At 39.4% G+C, this 19,627-nt stretch overlaps 2 protein-coding genes across 7 annotated transcripts in view; one reads left to right on the forward strand and one right to left on the reverse strand.

Annotated features, from left to right (window-relative positions):
* The window catches only part of LOC146470290 (translocator protein-like), a 117,454-nt gene that overhangs the window by 93,163 nt on the left and 4,664 nt on the right, over nt 1-19,627 (reverse strand). The window contains exon 4 of one of the 2 annotated variants that reach the window (XM_085122408.1): nt 15,486-15,684. In XM_085122408.1, the coding sequence (XP_084978534.1) occupies nt 15,508-15,684 (177 nt within the window). In that variant the 3' untranslated portion in view covers nt 15,486-15,507. Of the gene's footprint in view, nt 1-14,834; nt 15,685-19,627 lie in introns of those variants that run through there. The other variant, XM_085122407.1, reaches the window with a different exon arrangement.
* On the forward strand, nt 1,822-14,974 carry LOC146470298 (uncharacterized). 5 transcript variants are annotated; one of them, XM_085122395.1, is made up of 11 exons: nt 1,822-2,110; nt 4,377-4,455; nt 5,276-5,508; nt 6,727-6,805; nt 7,592-7,896; nt 9,043-9,115; nt 9,796-10,238; nt 10,894-10,927; nt 11,718-11,826; nt 12,964-13,133; nt 13,510-14,974. In XM_085122395.1, exons 1-10 carry the CDS (start codon nt 2,002-2,004, stop codon nt 13,084-13,086), a joined length of 1,587 nt encoding a protein of 528 aa, XP_084978521.1. In that variant the 5' UTR covers nt 1,822-2,001; the 3' UTR covers nt 13,087-13,133; nt 13,510-14,974. The 5 variants fall into 5 exon arrangements, with proteins under 5 accessions (XP_084978521.1, XP_084978520.1, XP_084978524.1 ...); XM_085122394.1 differs by having other exon boundaries at nt 12,964-14,974; XM_085122398.1 differs by having other exon boundaries at nt 9,796-10,166; nt 12,964-14,974.

The raw sequence follows: 19,627 nt of genomic DNA on the forward strand, positions 1-19,627 counted from the left end.
ACGTTTGGAACCGAGACAAAATTAGGATTTGTATGGAGTCACCAGGGCATAACAGAGCTAATATCTCGCCCCCAAATTGCAATAGTGAATTCCTGCAGGGCTGATAGGTTCGTATGTTGTAACGGAAGAATTATTATGCTCGGATACCTTTCATATGCATGTTTTATCAGGCTCAACATGCCCTTTAACTCTTTTTTTGCCTTAATAAAGTGCCCTGTTTCAAGCTCTGTGGTGGGGCCTACGACGGCCAAAATCAGAAATAAATTTTGCGGGGAATTTCTCTCGAGCTCCCTCTCGTTTCCCTTTTTGTTTTTGGTCGATCACTGGCCTTACTTTCTGAAGCCTTAAAGCTGTTGTCGATTTACTTTGACGAAGGGTTAACACTCGAAACGTCGAATCTCTTTACGGTGGTCAAATTACCACAGGTAGCCCAAGATCTACGATTTGTGTTACGTCGCGTAATTTGAGCATCAAGATGACCGTTGTGTAACAACGAGATTATAAGGGTTTGTATGGGGAAAAATCTTCTCCCTATACAAACCCTTATAAAATATTTCACTATTACACAATAGTTATCTTGATGCTCGTGACGTTGGTGTTTACGTTACAAGGGTCAACACAAATCGTACAGCTTGGGCCACCTATGAAATTACCTGCTTAACGACTGTTGACAACATTTGTTTCCAATCTACACCGACGCAACACCACACTAGCAGGTTCCTAAAGTAAACTAGCAGATTGGTTTGCCAAAATCAGTGATGCCAAAATAGTGTTTTAGTTTGTTTTTAAAGGTCAGTGTATGGCTAGGTTGTAAAGAAAGTCAACAAGCGCCTGTATTTTTTGCGTCAGCTTAAGCGCGCACAAGTAAAGTCGGAGGAACTTTTCCCGGGGGGGGGGGGGTACTCCCCTATATAAGGTATATAGGTATGTGCCGCCTCCAAGGGTATGGTTTTTGAGCCGTTTTGGTCTGAAAACGGGTATAGATTTTGACAATATCGGGTCGGGTTTTTGGGGCGGGGAACATTTACGAAAGCTTACAAACATATTTTTCTTCTCAGTACATAACTGGAACGACTAACTGATAGCGAGAAAAAGAAATAGATAAACTATGTCATTCCAGCTTACTTTTACTCCTTGCGTCAACTTCCGTTCGGCACTGATGCATAATTATCAGGTCTGAAAACGGGTATGAATTTTAGAGGTCAGGTCTGAAAACGGGTGTGGAAAATGGCATGTTTAGGTCTGAAATAGGGTCGCGATTTGAAGACCCGGGCGGCACACCCCCACCAAGAATTCCGGGGAGTACCCCCCCCCGGGGAACTTTTGCTCTTCTATCTGACTTGTATTAGGCCTGTCACTGAATACGCATGCCCTGTTTATCATCATAGCCTTCCGCAATACCTTTCAGTAGATCTTGAGGGATGTCAAAGGCGAGCTTTGCGTATTATCTATCCAGATTGTTCGTACAATGAGGCGCTTCTTTTGACCGGTCTAGTTCCCTTACACTAACGCCGCGAGTTCTTATGTGATAAGCTTTTTAATTTCATCCTGTCCAATCTATCTATCTATCTATCTATCTATCTATCTATCTATCTATCTATCTATGTATCTATCTATCTATCTATCTAGCTAGCTAGCTAGCTAGCTAGCTATCTATCTATCTATCTATCTATCTATCTATCTATCTATCTATCTATCTATCTATGTATCTATCTATCTATCTATCTATCTATCTATGTATCTATCTATCTATCTATCTATCTATCTATCTATCTATCTATCTATCTATCTATCTATCTATCTATCTATCTATCTAGCTCGTTTCAAGGTCCTTTACGGCCCCTGGTCGGCACGTGACAAGTGCGTTAGTCACCATTTCCGGGTTGTCAAGATGCAACTGTGCCATGCAGTCATGGTTTCGCCTTCGCCCTCGGGATTTGCATCTTTGTTTGATTAGTTAAACTCCTGGAACCTTTGCTGCTTGATCGACAGTTCGTGAAGATGAAATTGTGCGTAAGCTTGATGTTAATTCTCCCTGCCGTGTGCTTTTGTAAGCCGCCTTCACCAAATGAAACTTTGGCGGAGAAGCCAACGAATGAGACCGTTTTAGGTAAGCTAATATTAGTTCATGCATGTTCATAACAAGCTGTTGCTTCTTTATTGTGAGGTTCTGGTTATTCATATCACTTTCACACATTCTTATCCACAACTGCCGAGATACTCCGTACAGACAGTGTAAATTTATGGAGCTTCACGACTACTGTCAACCTTCCATTATATAAACGGAGGCCGTCATGACCACGAGTATATAAGCGTCTATTTAAAAACATAAAGCGTTTTGATATGTATTCAGTTATTCTTCTATAAATGCCTTTGCCAGGGCCTCATCCACTGCCGTTAATAACAGCTTGTCAAATAAACACCGAGTGTCTGCGCGAGTCACTCTGGAAAGTGATTGTACTGATGCTCTGTCAGTCATTTAATATTTTAATTAAGGTCGACTAAATACAGTGTTTCTTGTTTTACTGCTTGCTCTCTTCATCAGTACATGATTGGTTTCGAATTATTGTTTTCGAATACAAGGAACACGACATCGCTTTGAGATATAGGACTTGACCCAAAAAGCAGTTATAACCTTAAATTTCACGTTCCACCATATGGTTACACATCAGCTACTCCTTGCCAGGCTGATATTGGGAAAGCTCTCGAGATGTTGCGTTACGTGCGCATATCACTCGCAACTAACCGTGACGCTAGCACAAAATATCATAAGACTATCAAGCCAGGGCATAGATGATCGTCAACACTATAGATGATCGTCAACACTATACTAATTAATCACCAGTGGGAAGATAATAATACTAAGTTTTAACTTTTGCTCAATAAAATGAATAAAACGGACGCAAGCGACCGCAACCTTTCGAGACAAGCGAGTCTCGATGGGTTCCAATTGAATGAGGCCAAGTGCAAAGAACTTCGAATTGGTTTCTCCAATAGCAACCACGATTTTGAACCCCTAGTCCTAAATGGCAAACCCCTTGAATTAGTCACCAGTGCCAAATTGCTAGGCGTGACCATTAGCCACGACCTAAAGTGGAACATGCACAGCTCTGAACTAATTAGAAACTGTTCCTCTCGTCTCTACTTTTTACGTCAACTCAAGAGATCCGGAGTGGCACCAAGTGAACTGGTGCAATTCTATGTGACATGAATTAGGCCCGTCCTGGAATACGCAAGTCCTGTATTCCATCGTTCTCTACCAAACTACATTAGTGTTGATTTGGAACGGATCCAAAGAAGGGCATTCAGAATCATCTATCCTGACCTGTCATATAGTGTAGCACTAGAAACAGTTGGCCTACCGAAACTTCATGAGAGGAGAGAAAAGATTTCAATCGATCTGTTTGACGAGATCGTCTGTAACCCCACCCACAGTCTCCATAGCCTCCTCCCTCAAAGGAAGAGTTGTAAATATGCACTGAGACGCAAAAGTGATTTCACTCTCCCCCTATGTAAGACCGAGCGTTGGAAGAACAGTTTTCTTTTTAGCCATGTCTATAAGATGTAGATATTTTCTCTTTTCCTCTTTGTTATTATATTTTAGCCATGTTTTTAAGATGTAGATAATTTTCTTTTTTCTCTTTGTTATTATTACCTCCTTGTAAATATCCCGTAATTCAGCTTATGGCTGCAATGGTGGTTATAATAAAGTATCTATCTATCTATCTAAGCCTGGTGTAAATCTTATCAGCGTTTGAGGGTTATTTCACCGTTTTGGGCATTCTTTGAAACCACTGCAGTGAAGGGAATAAAAGTTGTTTCAAAGAATACCAAAAACGGTAAAATAACACCCTATCCGTGGTGAAGTGAGCTTGGGCTGCCTCTGACATGCAACTGAGTGTACCGCATCGAATTGCATTCCATTTCCTTGGGTTGGACTGTATTGTAAAGATAAAAGGTAAAGATGCCAATTGTTAGAGAAATTTCACACCATTGCACCATGTGACTTTCCAGATTCCCTTCGAAGTCTTGGACACGTGCGTCTGATTCGTCTTACTGATTGTGTTATGTTTTCGCTCGGTTCAGTTTACTGTAAGCCAATAGTGTAGCCGGGTCCACCGCTCAATACATAAACCACCACATACAATCCACCTGCCATCCACAATTCCTAGATTCGCTCAAAACGAAGCAAGGGCTAACTCTCGAAAAGTCAACAGTCGAATCTCTTTACGGTGGCCAAATTACCTTTACATAAAACCAAACATCAGTTTACTTTAAGATTTATCCTTGCAGTCAAAATAAAGTCCTGAAACAAAAACTCATTTTCCAATACCTACCAATAGCAAGTAGTTTTACTTGATTTTTTTAACCTTTAGTTTCAGGTCCCAAAGAGATCGATGCATTGTTAAACGAAGTTATGAGTCGACCAGAAGTAAAAGATCTTCTAAAGAAAAAGTAAGTGTTCTATAAAAGAAATGAGACAGGTACTGCTTACTACCTCCGCTCAAGTACCTTCTCATTGAATGATTGATCTTATTTTACTCCCCTCACACTTTCCACCGTGTCGTGGGTATTGGAATTTTGTTGTAGCACAATCGCTGTCAAAACAATCAGTTCGCGCATGTGCAGGTCGTGACGTATCCCCTTTAAATCGATATGAATTTAAGTATAACAAGCAATCTCGTTCCCAGAGCCCTCGTTACCCTTGTGTAGCGGCACGTTTCCCGTTCCGCTGTACAAGGGTAACGAGGGCTCTGGGAACGAGATTGTATGACAAGTATTTCCTTTCCATATTAACAAAGTTATTGCCTCTCAGCACAGACGGAAGCCATTTTCAATGTTTCCATTTATACTAATACTAATACTGATTTATCATACTCCTTTACCCTTCGGGTTCGCCTTTAAAATCTTGGGAAGACTACGGCAACACAGTTGTAATACTTACTCATAACAGTTAGTGCAAGAACTAATACATGTATTTCAAAATTGTTCCAATTGGGGCTCTGCCCTGTTCGTCTCTCCGTTTGAGTCACAGCACTGTTATCCCTTTTCTTTTTTTTCTAACGTCATTTGTCAATTTATGTATTTAATTCCTTGTCACGAATTACAAATACTATTCCTTATTTCTCTTTCCATTTATATCTACCCCTTCCCCCCCCCCCCCCCCCCGCCTCGATTGGGTCTTTTTTATCTGCGTGTGGAAGCTCTTTTGTATTTGAAGTTTGCAATGAATGTGATAACTGTTATTGTCAGTAATTCTGTCATTGATCAACAGGATTATTCAGGAAATGAAGAAAAACCAGCAAAACGGAGCAACAGAAGGCGAGGAACGAATCTCATCCTCAACAACAAAAGAACCAACAACCAAAGAAGTACCGCCAACTATAATAAAAACCACGACCAAGGTTGAGCCATCAGCTCCTTCAACCAAATCTACAACAAAACAACCAACAACTACACAAACATCGCCAAACTCAAAAACTACGACGACATCCAACACTGAGCAAGGTAATTCAAACAAATTGTCAACAGGAGAACCATCGCTCAATTCAACAACCAAAGGGATATCAATGGCAATAAGTATGAGAAACCTTAAGGTGTTTACTTGTTGTTGATATTGTTTTAGGTTTTTTTGTATTGTGCATACAGAGTCGGTCTTTTTTATGCATATATGACTGGCTAACTGACAAAATATGGCAAACAGCTGATGTTAGCTTGCGGTTCTACGCACTCCATAGCATCCTGACCGATTTAAGATTAAACGTCTTTGGTAAGGCTAGCCAGTTTAGTAAGCGTATGAAAGTAAATAAAAAATATCCTGATTTTTGTCCTGGATACCTGGCTTGATAGCTCAGTTGGTTAAGCACTGCACCGGTGTCACAGAGACCATAGGTTAGAATCGCGTAAGTTGCTTACATAACTGTTATGGGAATTCACTTCATTCATCGGAAAACGGAATTGTACCTAGCACATGTATAGCTTCAGTTAAGCCCGCCCGAAGAACAGACCTTATACTTCTTCGTGCCGTTCTTCGGCGAGAAGTGAGAGCGAAGCACGACCGACTGGAAAATAATAATAATAAAGATGATGATGATGATGATGACGATGATGAGCAACGTTCTGCAGACTAAAGGAAAATATTGTAATTCAACGAAAGAAACCTTATTCAGACTGAGTTCTCAATCTGATAAACCAACTGAGATCCACGTGTGCAGCGAATGCATTTTATTTTTGCGGGATGTTTGTCACAACCATCAGTGAAAACTAAAGCATGTGTCCAAGCGTTACACATGGCAGCAAACGATAGATGTTACTGATTTTTGGGTATTGTGTTCCACTTAACCTGAATTTAGTCCAATAATACGTAATCAGTCCTGAGAGTAGACGCACACCCAGTAAAAAGTTCAGTTCTTCGGATCACGTTGTTTTTTTTGCTCGGTTTATTTACTGTAAGCCAATAGTGTAGCCGGGTCCACCGCTCACCACATAAACCAAATACAATCCACCTGTAATCCACAATTCCTAGATTCGCTCAAAACGAAGGGCTAACTCTCGAAAAGTCAACAGTCGAATGTCTTTACGGTGGCCAGATTACCTTTACATAAAACCAAACATCAGTTTACTTTAAGAGTAACCCTTGTAGTCAAAATAAAGTCATGAAACAAGGACTCAGTTTCCGATACCTACCAATTGCAAGTAGTTTTACTTGATTTTTTTAACCTTTAGTTTCAGGTCCCAAAGAGATCGATGCATTGTTAAACGAAGTTATGAGTCGACCAGAAGTAAAAGATCTTCTAAAGAAAAAGTAAGTGTTCTATAAAAGAAATGAGACAGGTACTGCTTACTAACTCCGCTCAAGTACCTTCTCATTGAATGATTGATCTTATTTTACTCCCCTCACACTTTCCACCGTGTCGTGGGTATTGGAATTTTGTTGTAGCACAATCGCTGTCAAAACAATCAGTTCGCGCATGTGCAGGTCGTGACGTATCCCCTTTAAATCGATATGAATTTAAGTATAACAAGCAATCTCGTTCCCAGAGCCCTCGTTACCCTTGTGTAGCGGCACGTTTCCCGTTCCGCTGTACAAGGGTAACGAGGGCTCTGGGAACGAGATTGTATGACAAGTATTTCCTTTCCATATTAACAAAGTTATTGCCTCTCAGCACAGACGGAAGCCATTTTCAATGTTTCCATTTATACTAATACTAATACTGATTTATCATACTCCTTTACCCTTCGGGTTCGCCTTTAAAATCTTGGGAAGACTACGGCAACACAGTTGTAATACTTACTCATAACAGTTAGTGCAAGAACTAATACATGTATTTCAAAATTGTTCCAATTGGGGCTCTGCCCTGTTCGTCTCTCCGTTTGCGTCACAGCACTGTTATCCCTTTTTTTCTAACGTCATTTGTCAATTTATGTATTTAATTCCTTGTCACGAATTACAAATACTATTCCTTATTTCTCTTTCCATTTATATCTACTCCTCCCCCCCCCCCCTCCCCCGTGTGGAAGCTCTTTTGTTTTGAAGTGTGCAATTAATGTGATAACTGTTATTGTCAGTAATTCTGTCATTGATCAACAGGATTATTCAGGAAATGAAGAAAAACCAGCAAAACGGAGCAACAGAAGGCGAGGAAGGAATCTCATCCTCAACAACAAAAGAACCAACAACCAAAGAAGTACCGCCAACTATAATAAAAACCACGACCAAGGTTGAGCCATCAGCTCCTTCAACCAAATCTACAACAAAACAATCAACAACTACACAAACATCGCCAAACTCAAAAACTACGACGACATCCAACACTGAGCAAGGTAATTCAAACAAATTGTCAACAGGAGAACCATCGCTCAATTCAACAACCAAAGGGATATCAATGACAATAAGTATGAGAAACCTTAAGGTGTTTACTTGTTGTTGATATTGTTTTAGGTTTTTTTGTATTGTGCATACAGAGTCGGTCTTTTTTATGCATATATGACTGGCTAACTGACAAAATATGGCAAACAGCTGATGTTAGCTTGCGGTTCTACGCCCTCCATAGCATCCTGACCGATTTAAGATTAAACGTCTTTGGTAAGGCTAGCCAGTTTAGTAAGCGTATGAAAGTAAATAAAAAATATCCTGATTTTTGTCCTGGATACCTGGCTTGATAGCTCAGTTGGTTAAGCACTGCACCGGTGTCACAGAGACCATAGGTTAGAATCGCGTAAGTTGCTTACATAACTGTTATGGGAATTCACTTCATTCATCGGAAAACGGAATTGTACCTAGCACATGTATAGCTTCAGTTAAGCCCGCCCGAAGAACAGACCTTATACTTCTTCGTGCCGTTCTTCGGCGAGAAGTGAGAGCGAAGCACGACCGACTGGAAAATAATAATAATAATAAAGATGATGATGATGATGATGAGCAACGTTCTGCAGACTAAAGGAAAACGTTGTAATTCCACGAAAGAAACCTCATTCAGACTGATTTCTCAATCTGATAAACCAACTGAGATCCACGTGTGCAGAGAATGCATTTTATTTTTGCGGGATGTTTGTCACAACCATCAGTGAAAACTAAAGCATGTGTCCAAGCGTTACACGTGGCAGCAAACGATAGATGTTACTGATTTTTGGGTATTGTGTTCCACTTAACCTGAATTTAGTCCAATAATACGTGATCAGTCCTGAGAGTAGACGCACACCCAGTAAAAAGTTCAGTTCTTCGGATCGCGTTGTTTTTTTGCTCGGTTTATTTACTGTAAGCCAATAGTGTAGCCGGGTCCACCGCTCACCACATAAACCAAATACAATCCACCTGTAATCCACAATTCCTAGATTCGCTCAAAACGAAGGGCTAACGCTCGAAAAGTCAACAGTCGAATGTCTTTACGGTGGCCAAATTACCTTTACATAAAACCAAACATCAGTTTACTTTAAGAGTAACCCTTGTAGTCAAAATAAAGTCCTGAAACAAGGACTCAGTTTCCGATACCTACCAATTGCAAGTTGTTGTACTTGATTTTTTTTAACTTGTACCTTTAGGTCCTGAAGAGATCGATGCATTGTTAAACGAAATTATGAGTCGACCAAAAGTAAAAGATCTTCTAAAGAAAAAGTAAGTGTTCTATAAAAGAAATGAGACAGGTACTGCTTACTACCTCCGCTCAAGTACCTTCTCATTGAATGATTGATCTTATTTTACTCCCCTCACACTTTCCACCGTGTCGTGGGTATTGGAATTTTGTTGTAGCACAATCGCTGTCAAAACAATCAGTTCGCGCATGTGCAGGTCGTGACGTATCCCCTTTAAATCGATATGAATATAAGTATAACAAGCAATCTCGTTCTCAGAGCCCTCGTTACCTATATCTAGCGGCACGTTTCCCGTTCCGCTGGACAAGGGTAACGAGGGCTCTGGGAACGAGATTGTATGACAAGTATTTCCTTTACATTAACAAAGTTATTGCCTCTCGGCACAGACAAAAGCCATTTTCAATGTTTCCATTAATTTACACTAATACTAATACTCAGATTTATCATACTCCTTTCTTCTTCGAGGTCGCCTCTAAAATCTTGGGAAGACTACGGCAACACGTTGTGATATTACTTATAACAGTTAGTGCGAGAAGTAATATTTCAAAATGCTATTTCTTATTTCTCTTTCCATTTGTATCTACCTGCCCCTCCCCCGCCTCGATTGGGTCTTTTTTATCTGCGTGTGGAAGCTATTTTGTACTGAAGTGTGCAATGAATGTGATACCTGTTATCGTCAGTAATTCTGTCATTAATAAACAGGATTATTCAGGAAATGAAAAAAAACCAGCAAAACGGAACAATAGAAGGCGAGGAAGGAATCTCACCTCGAACAACGAAGTTGGGAACTCAACGACAAGAAAAGGAAGCAACGATTACCATGAGTGAGCCAGAAAACCGGTCAGCTGTTCCAACAAAGAGACAGACATCTGCGGCTACATCAGCCAAGCCTAAGACTTCAGTCACATCTACATCAAAAGAACCAACAACTAAAAAAGTACCACCAACCATTATAACTACGACTACCAAGGCCGAGCCACCAGCTCCTTCAACCAAATCTACAACAAAACAATCAACAACTACACAAACATCGCCAAACTCAAAAACTACGACGACATCCAACACTGAGCAAGGTAGTTCAAACAAATTGTTAACAAGAGAACCATCGCTCAATTCAACAGCCAAAGGGATATCGACGGCAATAAGTATGAGAAACTTTAAGGTGTTTACTGTTATGGGACTGGACAGTTTATAACTTGTTTTGCTGTAGGAATTGATCAGTGATCTAGACATTGTTGTAATGCGGTTTGATTATTTTATAGAAAATGCGCAATATAATATTAAAAAAAAAGAGTACACGCACACTCAGTTAAAACCTTTCTTCGGCAAAATGTCAGCTGAAAATTTGATAACACTGTAAAACTAATTCCTTTGGTTTTCGAAGGGGCAAATGTGCCGTAAACAATATGAAAAGGTCAGCTAGCATTTTCGAAAAGTCAACAACAGCTTTAGTAAGTTCGGGGAATAAGATTTCAATATCGTTCCCTAAAACTGTCTACAACTTAAATTTTCAGCTAAAACATCGGGACGTACAGATCAAACTGTATTTGCTTACATACAATTTGTCTATAAAGGGGCACAAAACGATCTGAGAACAAAGGAGACAACATTTCAAGTAGTTTTCTTAAATGTGCTCGTTGGGTCCCCCAAAATGTTTTTTTTTTTTAAGCCTCAATCGAGTTGTAAAGGTTTGTTTACCACATCTTCCTTTTAACACACGCCAAGTCCAGTCGCGCTATTTTATTCAACGTGAGGATACTAAGCACTGGTTCCTTTTATCTTCTTTTCCTTATTGAATAGCGGGAAGTACTCAAGCTACCACTGAGGTTGAAAGGTAAGCCAAACGGAAGTAAACAATTGCGGGTCATCTACGCCATCGAAGCACAGGGTGTAACTACTTGGCTCCATTTTTGTATTTTCTTACGGTTCCCTCCGTCCAATTAGTTATTAAAAACAGATTGAGACTTACCCAGTATAAAGTGTTAAAACTTTTTATGATGCCTTTTGGTAATTTTCAGCGATTTTTTTTTTTTGGGGGGGGGGGGGGGGCGGGGGGGGGGGGGAGGATGCGCACGTGACTTCAGGGAAACTTGCATAAGTACAAGAACAATAATTTGTAAAGATTAAGTTAGTTGGAGCACGTGCGGTGCGGAGAGGAGTTGCGAGTACCAAACAACATGACTAACGAACAGAAATTGCGAAAAGCTAACAAAGTCATATTAATGATAATAAAAAATTACATATAATTTTCTTTAATTTTGATGCATAGTCTTATCTAAATCTGCGTTATTATCCAGCATGTTTGTATTTTACTGTAATTTTTTTTCCATTATGTTCTCGTGCTCGTCTTGTCCCGCCCCGACTAGCTTTGTGGCTATTTGTGGGACAAGCCCGTTATGTAATCTGAATTTAATTTATAAACAAATTGTTGTTGTTGTTGTTGTTGTTGTTATTCTCTGTTGATGGACATCCTAAGTGGATCAGTTTCATCTCACTTCGGATGTAATTACGTGTTGGGCAAAACGATGCTGTTTAAATCTATTAAAATAGACTAGCTTCCAAATGTCTCTTTGTAAGCCGTGTTTATTTGTTCAGTTTTAGTATCTTTTCTTGCTTTCTTGTAGCACAAGAATTCCGTTGCTCCACCATCAGAGCAGTAATTTCCCAGCGATTTTCATGTTGATTCTTGTCATCATCGTCGTTATTTACTTTGGTTATCACAACAGAAACAAGGTGAGTTAACATTAACCTCCACCCATGATATGAGTTGTGTTCTGTGTGTACTTTGATACGTGCCTGTCACATGTTTTTGGGCGTTGGGTGTTTTTCTATTATACTGTAAGTTCTTCAAGGTTTTGACTTTCTGGTGGCTTCAATTCAAGTTGCAAATCAAAATACAGGAATCAGTGTAAGGAACAGGGATGTTTCACATGCACTTTCTGACGGTTGATAATACGTTAATAACTGTGAAGGAAAAAGAACGCAGACCTTTTCTGATACATTATTTTTCCGCTCCGTGAGGAAACTCTACCCAAAACGAACTTTCCCCACAAATGCTTTGAAATGAGTCTAAAAAGGGAACTTAACAAACTAATCGCTTCTCGAATGTCTTTCACTTTTTCCCGCCTAATATCGACAAATTTTCAAAGATATAGGATTTGAATTGGGCGCATTCAAAGTTTTAACAATGGTAGTGGTTGTTTTGTAATTATCTCCGGTTTGTGGTAAACGGCTCTCGCCACATTAATAATTCATAAGCCCATTGACCTATCAAATGGTCGATAATACATCACGTGCAGTGACTTTATATCGATAAACCTCCTCCTTAGTATGCAGTGTTTTATCAGCTGATAAAACACTCCTCATTAGTATGCAGTGTTTTTACCGTTTGCTAATTTCCACTGACGTTCACAAAAACATATTGTTATGAACTCTGACACACGTTTTTGCAGGAATGTTTTTGAAGCCGTTCAAAAAACTCGCAGCACCTGGTTTATCGGGTCAAAAAACCCGACAAAACACTCCTGCTCGTTTTTTAAACGTTACGTAACATTTATCCACTAATATTAACTGGCAGACTTTTTTGCTACTTTGTGGACTTTTACCCATAATGAATATGTAATTTTCCGGTGTCCTTTTTCAGATCTGGTTTCTAGTATCCATAACCGTTTCTGTAAAACCCGTGGTCATACTTTCAGCCCAAAATAGTTAGATCTAGTTAAATTTATACCCTATTTCTGACCAAAACGGCTCAATAACCATTCCCTTTGGGCCGCACATACCTACATAGCTTATATAGGGGAATACCATCCCCCCCCCCTCCCCGGACACATATATATTTAGTATACGTTTTCTTATTTCACCTCGTAGATACACCAATTTATAAAGACAGGTTACTCCAGGACAAAGCACAACGGTAGTAGTTACCTTAAAGTCAAGCTGGAGGACGATATCGATTTACCTCACGATGCCAACAGAGAGTACATTTATTAACACTGGCCGGGAATATCACGGAACAAGGAAGCAATTAGGGAGCTTAAGTGACGGCGACGGCAACAAAAACATTACCTGAAAATATATCTTTATTTCATTTGTGCTACTTCACGATTATTTCAACTCGCTCAACTTTTACAAAAATGGCAAACTATGCAGGAACTAAATTGGTAAGAGTGGCGTACTACAAGTTAAGAAAGAAAATGAAAAATTCACCGCCGTGCGTTCACGTTCTCCACAAACCCTTAAATTTGGTCATTTCACGTTGTTGTTTTGCAGAGGACGGCAAAGAAATGTATCAAAATGTAAAACGCACGAGCAGAGCGATTGTTTTTGGTCATTAAACCTCTTATTTTGCGGCGTTGTCGTTGCCGTCGCCGTCGTCGTTGCTTAAGCTCCCCGATGTTGGACGGTGTAATTCAGACAGAAGTCAGAAGGCCAAAAGTGGACGGAAAGAGAGTGGGGCGTCACCTGAAACATTGTCCATCGGAGTGTAAAGTTGACAGAGTTCGAATCAGCTTTTTTTTAACGAGCGCGGAAACTTTTCCGGCTTTCGTTTCATCCACTCTCTTTACGAGGCGGATGAAACGGAAGCCGGGAAAGGCGTCTATTGTCACAGGCTATTGTAGGTGTTTTTCATAAGCTAGACGAATAACTTAAAACTCTTTTCCCCTTCAGGTCTCCTCCACGCTTACTTTTAAATTTCGAACTAGGGTAATCTTATTCGGAAGATGTAGTAGACTGCAAAACAGTTGCTGTTTTCTTTTTAAATTCTATATCACGGAGGGAGAATCGAAAACGCGAACTCGCGAACCTTAACCGCAGGAAGCGTGGATTCTCACACGCGCGACCCCCACATGCACCAGACTTTCCCTTCAAAGACCACACGTTGCTACGACTTAATAACACAAAAAAATTGGAAATGTTTTGCAGTCTAGTTAGACAGCTTTCGTGTTGCCTTTCTCGACCATACAATAGGATTGTAAAGCTTTGATGCATCCATCTTGCCCTATCGGAAAGACCCTATGAGAAAGCTCTCTCTGCAGCGGCGAGCTCTACGGGAGTCATCGGCGAAGTATTGTAAGAACAGGGGCAAAAGACGAAAGTCAGTGATCCTGTGCCCTTGCACTCACTTTACTGATTTTTCCTTTCCCTGAATTCCCCTCGAGAGTGCGAAGGAGAGACTATAGAGAGAAAAAATGGCTGTAAACTGACGTTCTGGTTAGGAAAATAAGTAGCATGTTTGCTGCTTCTACCACGGATACTGCCTTTTCTGACCGGGCATAATAATAGTGCATAGTGGATGACGTGGAGTGACAAGAGTTTCAATTGCTTGAAATAGCGCTTGAGTCAGAAAAGCGAATCTGGGGCCGAAAAGTGTCTGTAGATCCTTAGAAGAACATAAGGTGGTTAACTAGACTTACAAATTACTGGTACACTAACTAGTGTGTGTTGCAAAGGAAACGATTGCGATCTTTGATGTGTGGAGCTGCATTTAAATCTTAGCGCCTATCGTAAACTATAGAGAAACGGTCTTAATTTTCATTTTTGAAAAACGTAAAACGAAGAGGACCATAATAAAACAAGTTTTAACACACATTTCAGTGGTAGCTTAAACAAACTCTAAAAATACCCCAGGAATGGGCGAGGAGAGACTGTGGGAAGATAAAGGTTAGAATGAACCGAAAAACAGCACCGAGTGCAAAAATAAGAAAAGGAATGTCCAAGGAGTGTGTAACGAGAAACAATAAGAACAAAAAGACTTTTATAACATTTACTTGTAAATTACACCTTATACATGTTCAAAGTAAACTTTGATGATTTACTAATTAAATAATTAGGAAAGGGCATAAAACAAAAAAATAAATATATTTTCATTTGACAGTAATCTTGAGTTATTGATTCTAACTGGGGATAAAAAGAAGAAAGAAAGAGTCTACAGCTTGCAATAAAAGCGTTGGTAGATTTCACGAAGGCCGTACGTAATGATTTACGCCAAACAAACATTTGAAAAATGCCGCTACAAAAAAAAAAAACACCATAAAAAAATAGTTGCCCAGTTTGCACGTGCTGGCGCGTCCTTCTAAGTGTTGTAATTTTTTTTATTCTCCAGGCTGGCTAGACTTCAAGAATTTCGAATTACCAATACCCAAACTTTGCATGAATATGGAAATCATTAGAATTTTAGCATCTAGACGAGACAGGTAAACTGATCACCGCTTACGAAACAAAAAAAGACGTTTTCACGCAAAAGAAAAAACAACAACAACAACAAAAACAAGAACACCAAGAACAAATTATGAACACAAGCACTTATTCTAGTACAGTACAATGTTTACGGATTTTATTGGCCTATATCATTGATCAGTTGTGTATCGCTTTCCCCTCTGCTTTCAAACGGTCGCTTTTCTCCGCTCAGTATCAGTCTTCTTTGATGGAAGGCTTGTTCATCTGCCAGATGGAGTAGGTTAGTGCCGTGGCAAGCGTGACCCAACCAAGGTAAGGTAACATCAATCCTGCTGCAGTTTTGTTGATTGGGTAGAACGTGTACACACATCCGGCGATATTTAACCATAACAGGCAGATCTCTCCAAAGGCCTATTGCAAAGTGAAAACGTTCGATATATATGTATAGTTTTATTTTTAGCAAAACATTTTGCTACCTTATCAATTAAACACGGGGTAGGTGCCTCTCAGGATCGAAATTTTAGCAATCAAAACCCAAAATTTTGATTCCATGGCCAAGCTGTTCAAAGCCTGATTAAGAGTGCCTGACTGTAACTTTCGAGAATCACTGGCCAAGCTTGAAAAATCGAAACTCCTGATAATTTGCCTGAAGTTTACTTTTAGGGAACTATCTTCGAAAATATTATTTGAATGTTCTGGAAATATATAGTTTTCGAGAATTTTGGAGAAAACGAAATTACGGGTTTTGCCTCATTAATTATGCAAAAATCTCACTCAAAATTAGCCAAGTTCAATACGCTTGTGTTGAAACAGTACGCAACGCTAGAAATCGAGGTCGGTTTTGAGTAAGAGCATTACTCACCTACTTTCTACCAATGGGACCTATGTAAACTTTTGTAGAAATTGGAGGGTCTTATGGCTCTTTTAAAAATTGACATTTTGAGGACTTCGCGATGAGGTGAAAATTGAGTAAGTTTGAAGGTTTAAAATGCATCTTGGTATGTCAGATATCGACTCGAGAGGAACATTGCAATGAAGGTTGGGTCTTCGTCTTTAATAATACGAAATAAAAAATCTGGGCAATCAATGCACGCGCTAACGAAAACCAAAGGTAGTGAGGCTTCGTTAACAAATTTGCATAATTCGCAACTGTTGAGAAAATGCTATGTTGTGGTGACTCGGTGAAAACATTTACCCAAGCTATCTTCAAATGGTCATTTTATCTCATATTGCATTTGCCTGTTTCTCTTTCTTGTTTAATAACGTGGTAGAAAAGGTCTGGACAAAAAAAAAGTGTGTGATCGGAAAAGAAAATATTCGCCAAATTGCGGTAGGAAAAATTTGCATAATGCAAATCTACCAATAAATCTTACTGCAAAGGAATTTGATTGGGAAGGTTTCGTTAAGAGTCTATTTGAGCGAAACCCTCCATATAAAAGAAGTCAAAACAACGTTTAATAATCTGATTTTAACAAATAATTGTCGAATCTTAACCTTTAAATAATGGTGCCAAACTGATGCTCGCTATTGCGTTACCTGCGTCACGTCAATAGCTGTCGATATTGCCCACAAACTAACTTGTGCTGCAAAATTGCCATTTACAACAACTAGAAAAAAGACCTCACCTGGCTTTATTAACTGGCATATAAGCGGTTTTGCTAAAAATTAAACGTTTACATGACACTGAAATCACCTTTAAAAAATACACGCTTGTCAAATGAGTGCGAAAGTTAGACATAGAGTCGGTCAAAGTGAATATTATTAATTAAATCAAGTTTGTTTACTGGAATGCTTTTTCAAATTCCAAATAATTATCACCCAGAAGCGGGTCAGTAAAAAAAGAAACCCTCTCTGTGCGTGCTCTTTGATACTGTACCTTCGCAAGCGACTGAAAAACAATGTCAGCCGGCACGCCATATTTTAACGCAATTACTGGTATGAAATACAGAGCTTCAAAACCTGTGTGTTTCCGTTTAACAAAATAATAGCTCAGTTTATACCTATAGTTCACATTGGCTGTAGGGCATGCATTTATCTTTGACGAATGTCAACAGCAGAAACACGGGTATCTCAGTGACACTGTATATGCGCAATGTCTACTGCATACATCACAAGCGCTATGACCTTTGTTTGACCTTTGTATTGTCATGTCACGATGAGTGTTACACAATGGCGTAAATTATAAGGGTTTGTATGGGAATTTACGAACGTGTTTTGGAGTTGAAACGTAAAGGGCATGAATTGAACAAAAATGGCTTACCTTGTCTCCTTAATATCTTGCCAGGTATTGTGTGCCATATTTTGGTCATTTCAGTACGATTCCAGTGGGTTTTAGGTTCGCTAAAAATTTTCTCTATACGGTATCCTACTATATATATATATATATATATATATATATATATATATATATATTTCCCCAAAATCTTGGTAACTTCGGTAGCAATAGTATTCTTTGAAATAAATTGCAACGTTAAAAACGTGGTCGGTATAAAGACGAAGAACTGTGGACCACGGACTGGGTATTAAAAAGGTACTAAAGTAGGAGGACTATGGACTACGAACTACGGACTGACTGCATGCCCTACAGTGCACATTGGTTGTAGGGCATGCATTTATCTTTGTCGAATGTCAACAACAGAAACACGGGTATCTCACCAATGTCTACTGCATAAATGTCTATGTACGACATCTACATGATTGTGCACATGGCCTCATTGGTTGACCAGGTCAATGATCATCAAACATCCTTTTGCGCATTTAATCTGCACTGCAAGAGCAAGTTTTCATCATATCGAACCCTGAGATAAATGCTAAAAAACTAAAATGCCGGACTCTCCTCAGCGCGTATTAAAAATCCAGCTGTTTCGCTGAGATAAAGCAAGATTTTATGTTTGCACTGTCGATCCTCACTATTTTATTCCCAGTCCTTGTTTTGTTTCTCAAAAACAACAATAAAGGGACAAAAATAACTACCGAAACTTGATTTTATACGTCTTAAACTTAATGAAAATGAATACAAGAAAGATATGATTGTCATACTTCAGTTCTCCTTTAAACCCAGTCCGTAGTCCATATTCCACCTATACCCAGTCCGCGGTCCACAGTCCTTGTCCGCGACTCACCTTTTATACTCTCCTCCTTGTTAACGTTGCAATCATTTCAAAGAATAGGCCTTATCACGGTTTTCGACGCCATTTTGACGAGTAGGCAAACAGGCTCGAAATAGCAGTGTTTGTATGGAAATGCGATGTCAAATAATTTTCATAAAACATCGCTTCTGAAAAATTCATGAATTGGAAACTTTTGGGACTAGGAAAAGGATTTAAGAAAAAAATTGGAGGGATGTAGCTGTGCCAGAAAGCGTCCAGTCGTGTTTTGAACTTTCCATACATTTCCTTTTTTTTTTTCCCGCGAGCTATTTTTAGATCAGTTCACGGCTGGTTCGCTAACAGACAAATGTATGAAAAGTTCAAAACACGACTCGACGCTTTCTGGCACAGCTACATCCCTCCAATTTTTTTCTTAAAATCCTTTTCCTATTGCCAAAAGTTTCCAATTCATGAATTTTTCAGAAGCGATGTTTTATGAAAATTATTTCACATCGGATTTCCATACAAACACTGTTATTTCGAGCCTGTTTGCCTACTCGTCAAAATGGCGTCGAAAACCGTGATAAGGCCTATACTACTACTACTGAAGTGACCAACCTTTAGGGGACATATAGAGCAGGATATAGATTGAGGAAAATGTTCAGCAAACCTTTAAAAACCCACTGGAATCGTACTGAAATGGCCATAATATGGCACACAAACACTAGCAAGACATCAAGAGACAAGGTAAGCCATTTTTGTTCCATTTATGCCCTTTATTTTCGACTCCAAAACACTCTCGTAAATTCCCATACAAACCTTTATAATTTACGCCATTGTGTAACACTCATCGTGACACTCGAATTACAACGTGACAATACAAAAGGCAAACAAAGATCTCTTGAACGTTCATAGAGCTTGGGCTATCAGTGATGTACGCAGTAGACATTGCGTGCATACAATGTCACTGAGATAGCCGTGTTTCTCTTGTTGACATTCGACAAAGATAAATGCATGCCCTACAGCCAATGTGGACTGTAGGAAGAAATGAGTATTATTTTGTTAAACGGAAACTGGCACACAGGTTTTCAAGCGTGTATCCATACATGTGTGTTATTTCATACCAGTAATTACGTTAAAATATGGCGTGCCGGCTGACATTGTTTTTCAGTCACATGCGAAGGTACAGTATCAAACAGCACGAGCAGAGAGGGTTTCTTTTTTTACTGACCCACTTCTGGGTGATTATTATTTGGAAGGCCACC

The sequence above is a fragment of the Pavona decussata genome, unplaced genomic scaffold (assembly GCF_977016875.1).
Source record: "Pavona decussata unplaced genomic scaffold, jaPavDecu1.1 SCAFFOLD_114, whole genome shotgun sequence".
NCBI lineage: Eukaryota > Metazoa > Cnidaria > Anthozoa > Scleractinia > Agariciidae > Pavona > Pavona decussata.

Coding starts and splice junctions, on each gene's coding strand:
- LOC146470298 (XM_085122394.1), top strand. CDS start 2,002: ATGAAATTGTGCGTAAGCTTGATGTTAATTCTCCCTGCCGTGTGCTTT. Junction 2,111..4,376: donor AACGAATGAGACCGTTTTAG/GTAAGCTAATAT, acceptor TTTAACCTTTAG/TTTCAGGTCCCAAAGAGATC. Junction 5,509..6,726: donor GACATCCAACACTGAGCAAG/GTAATTCAAACA, acceptor TTTAACCTTTAG/TTTCAGGTCCCAAAGAGATC.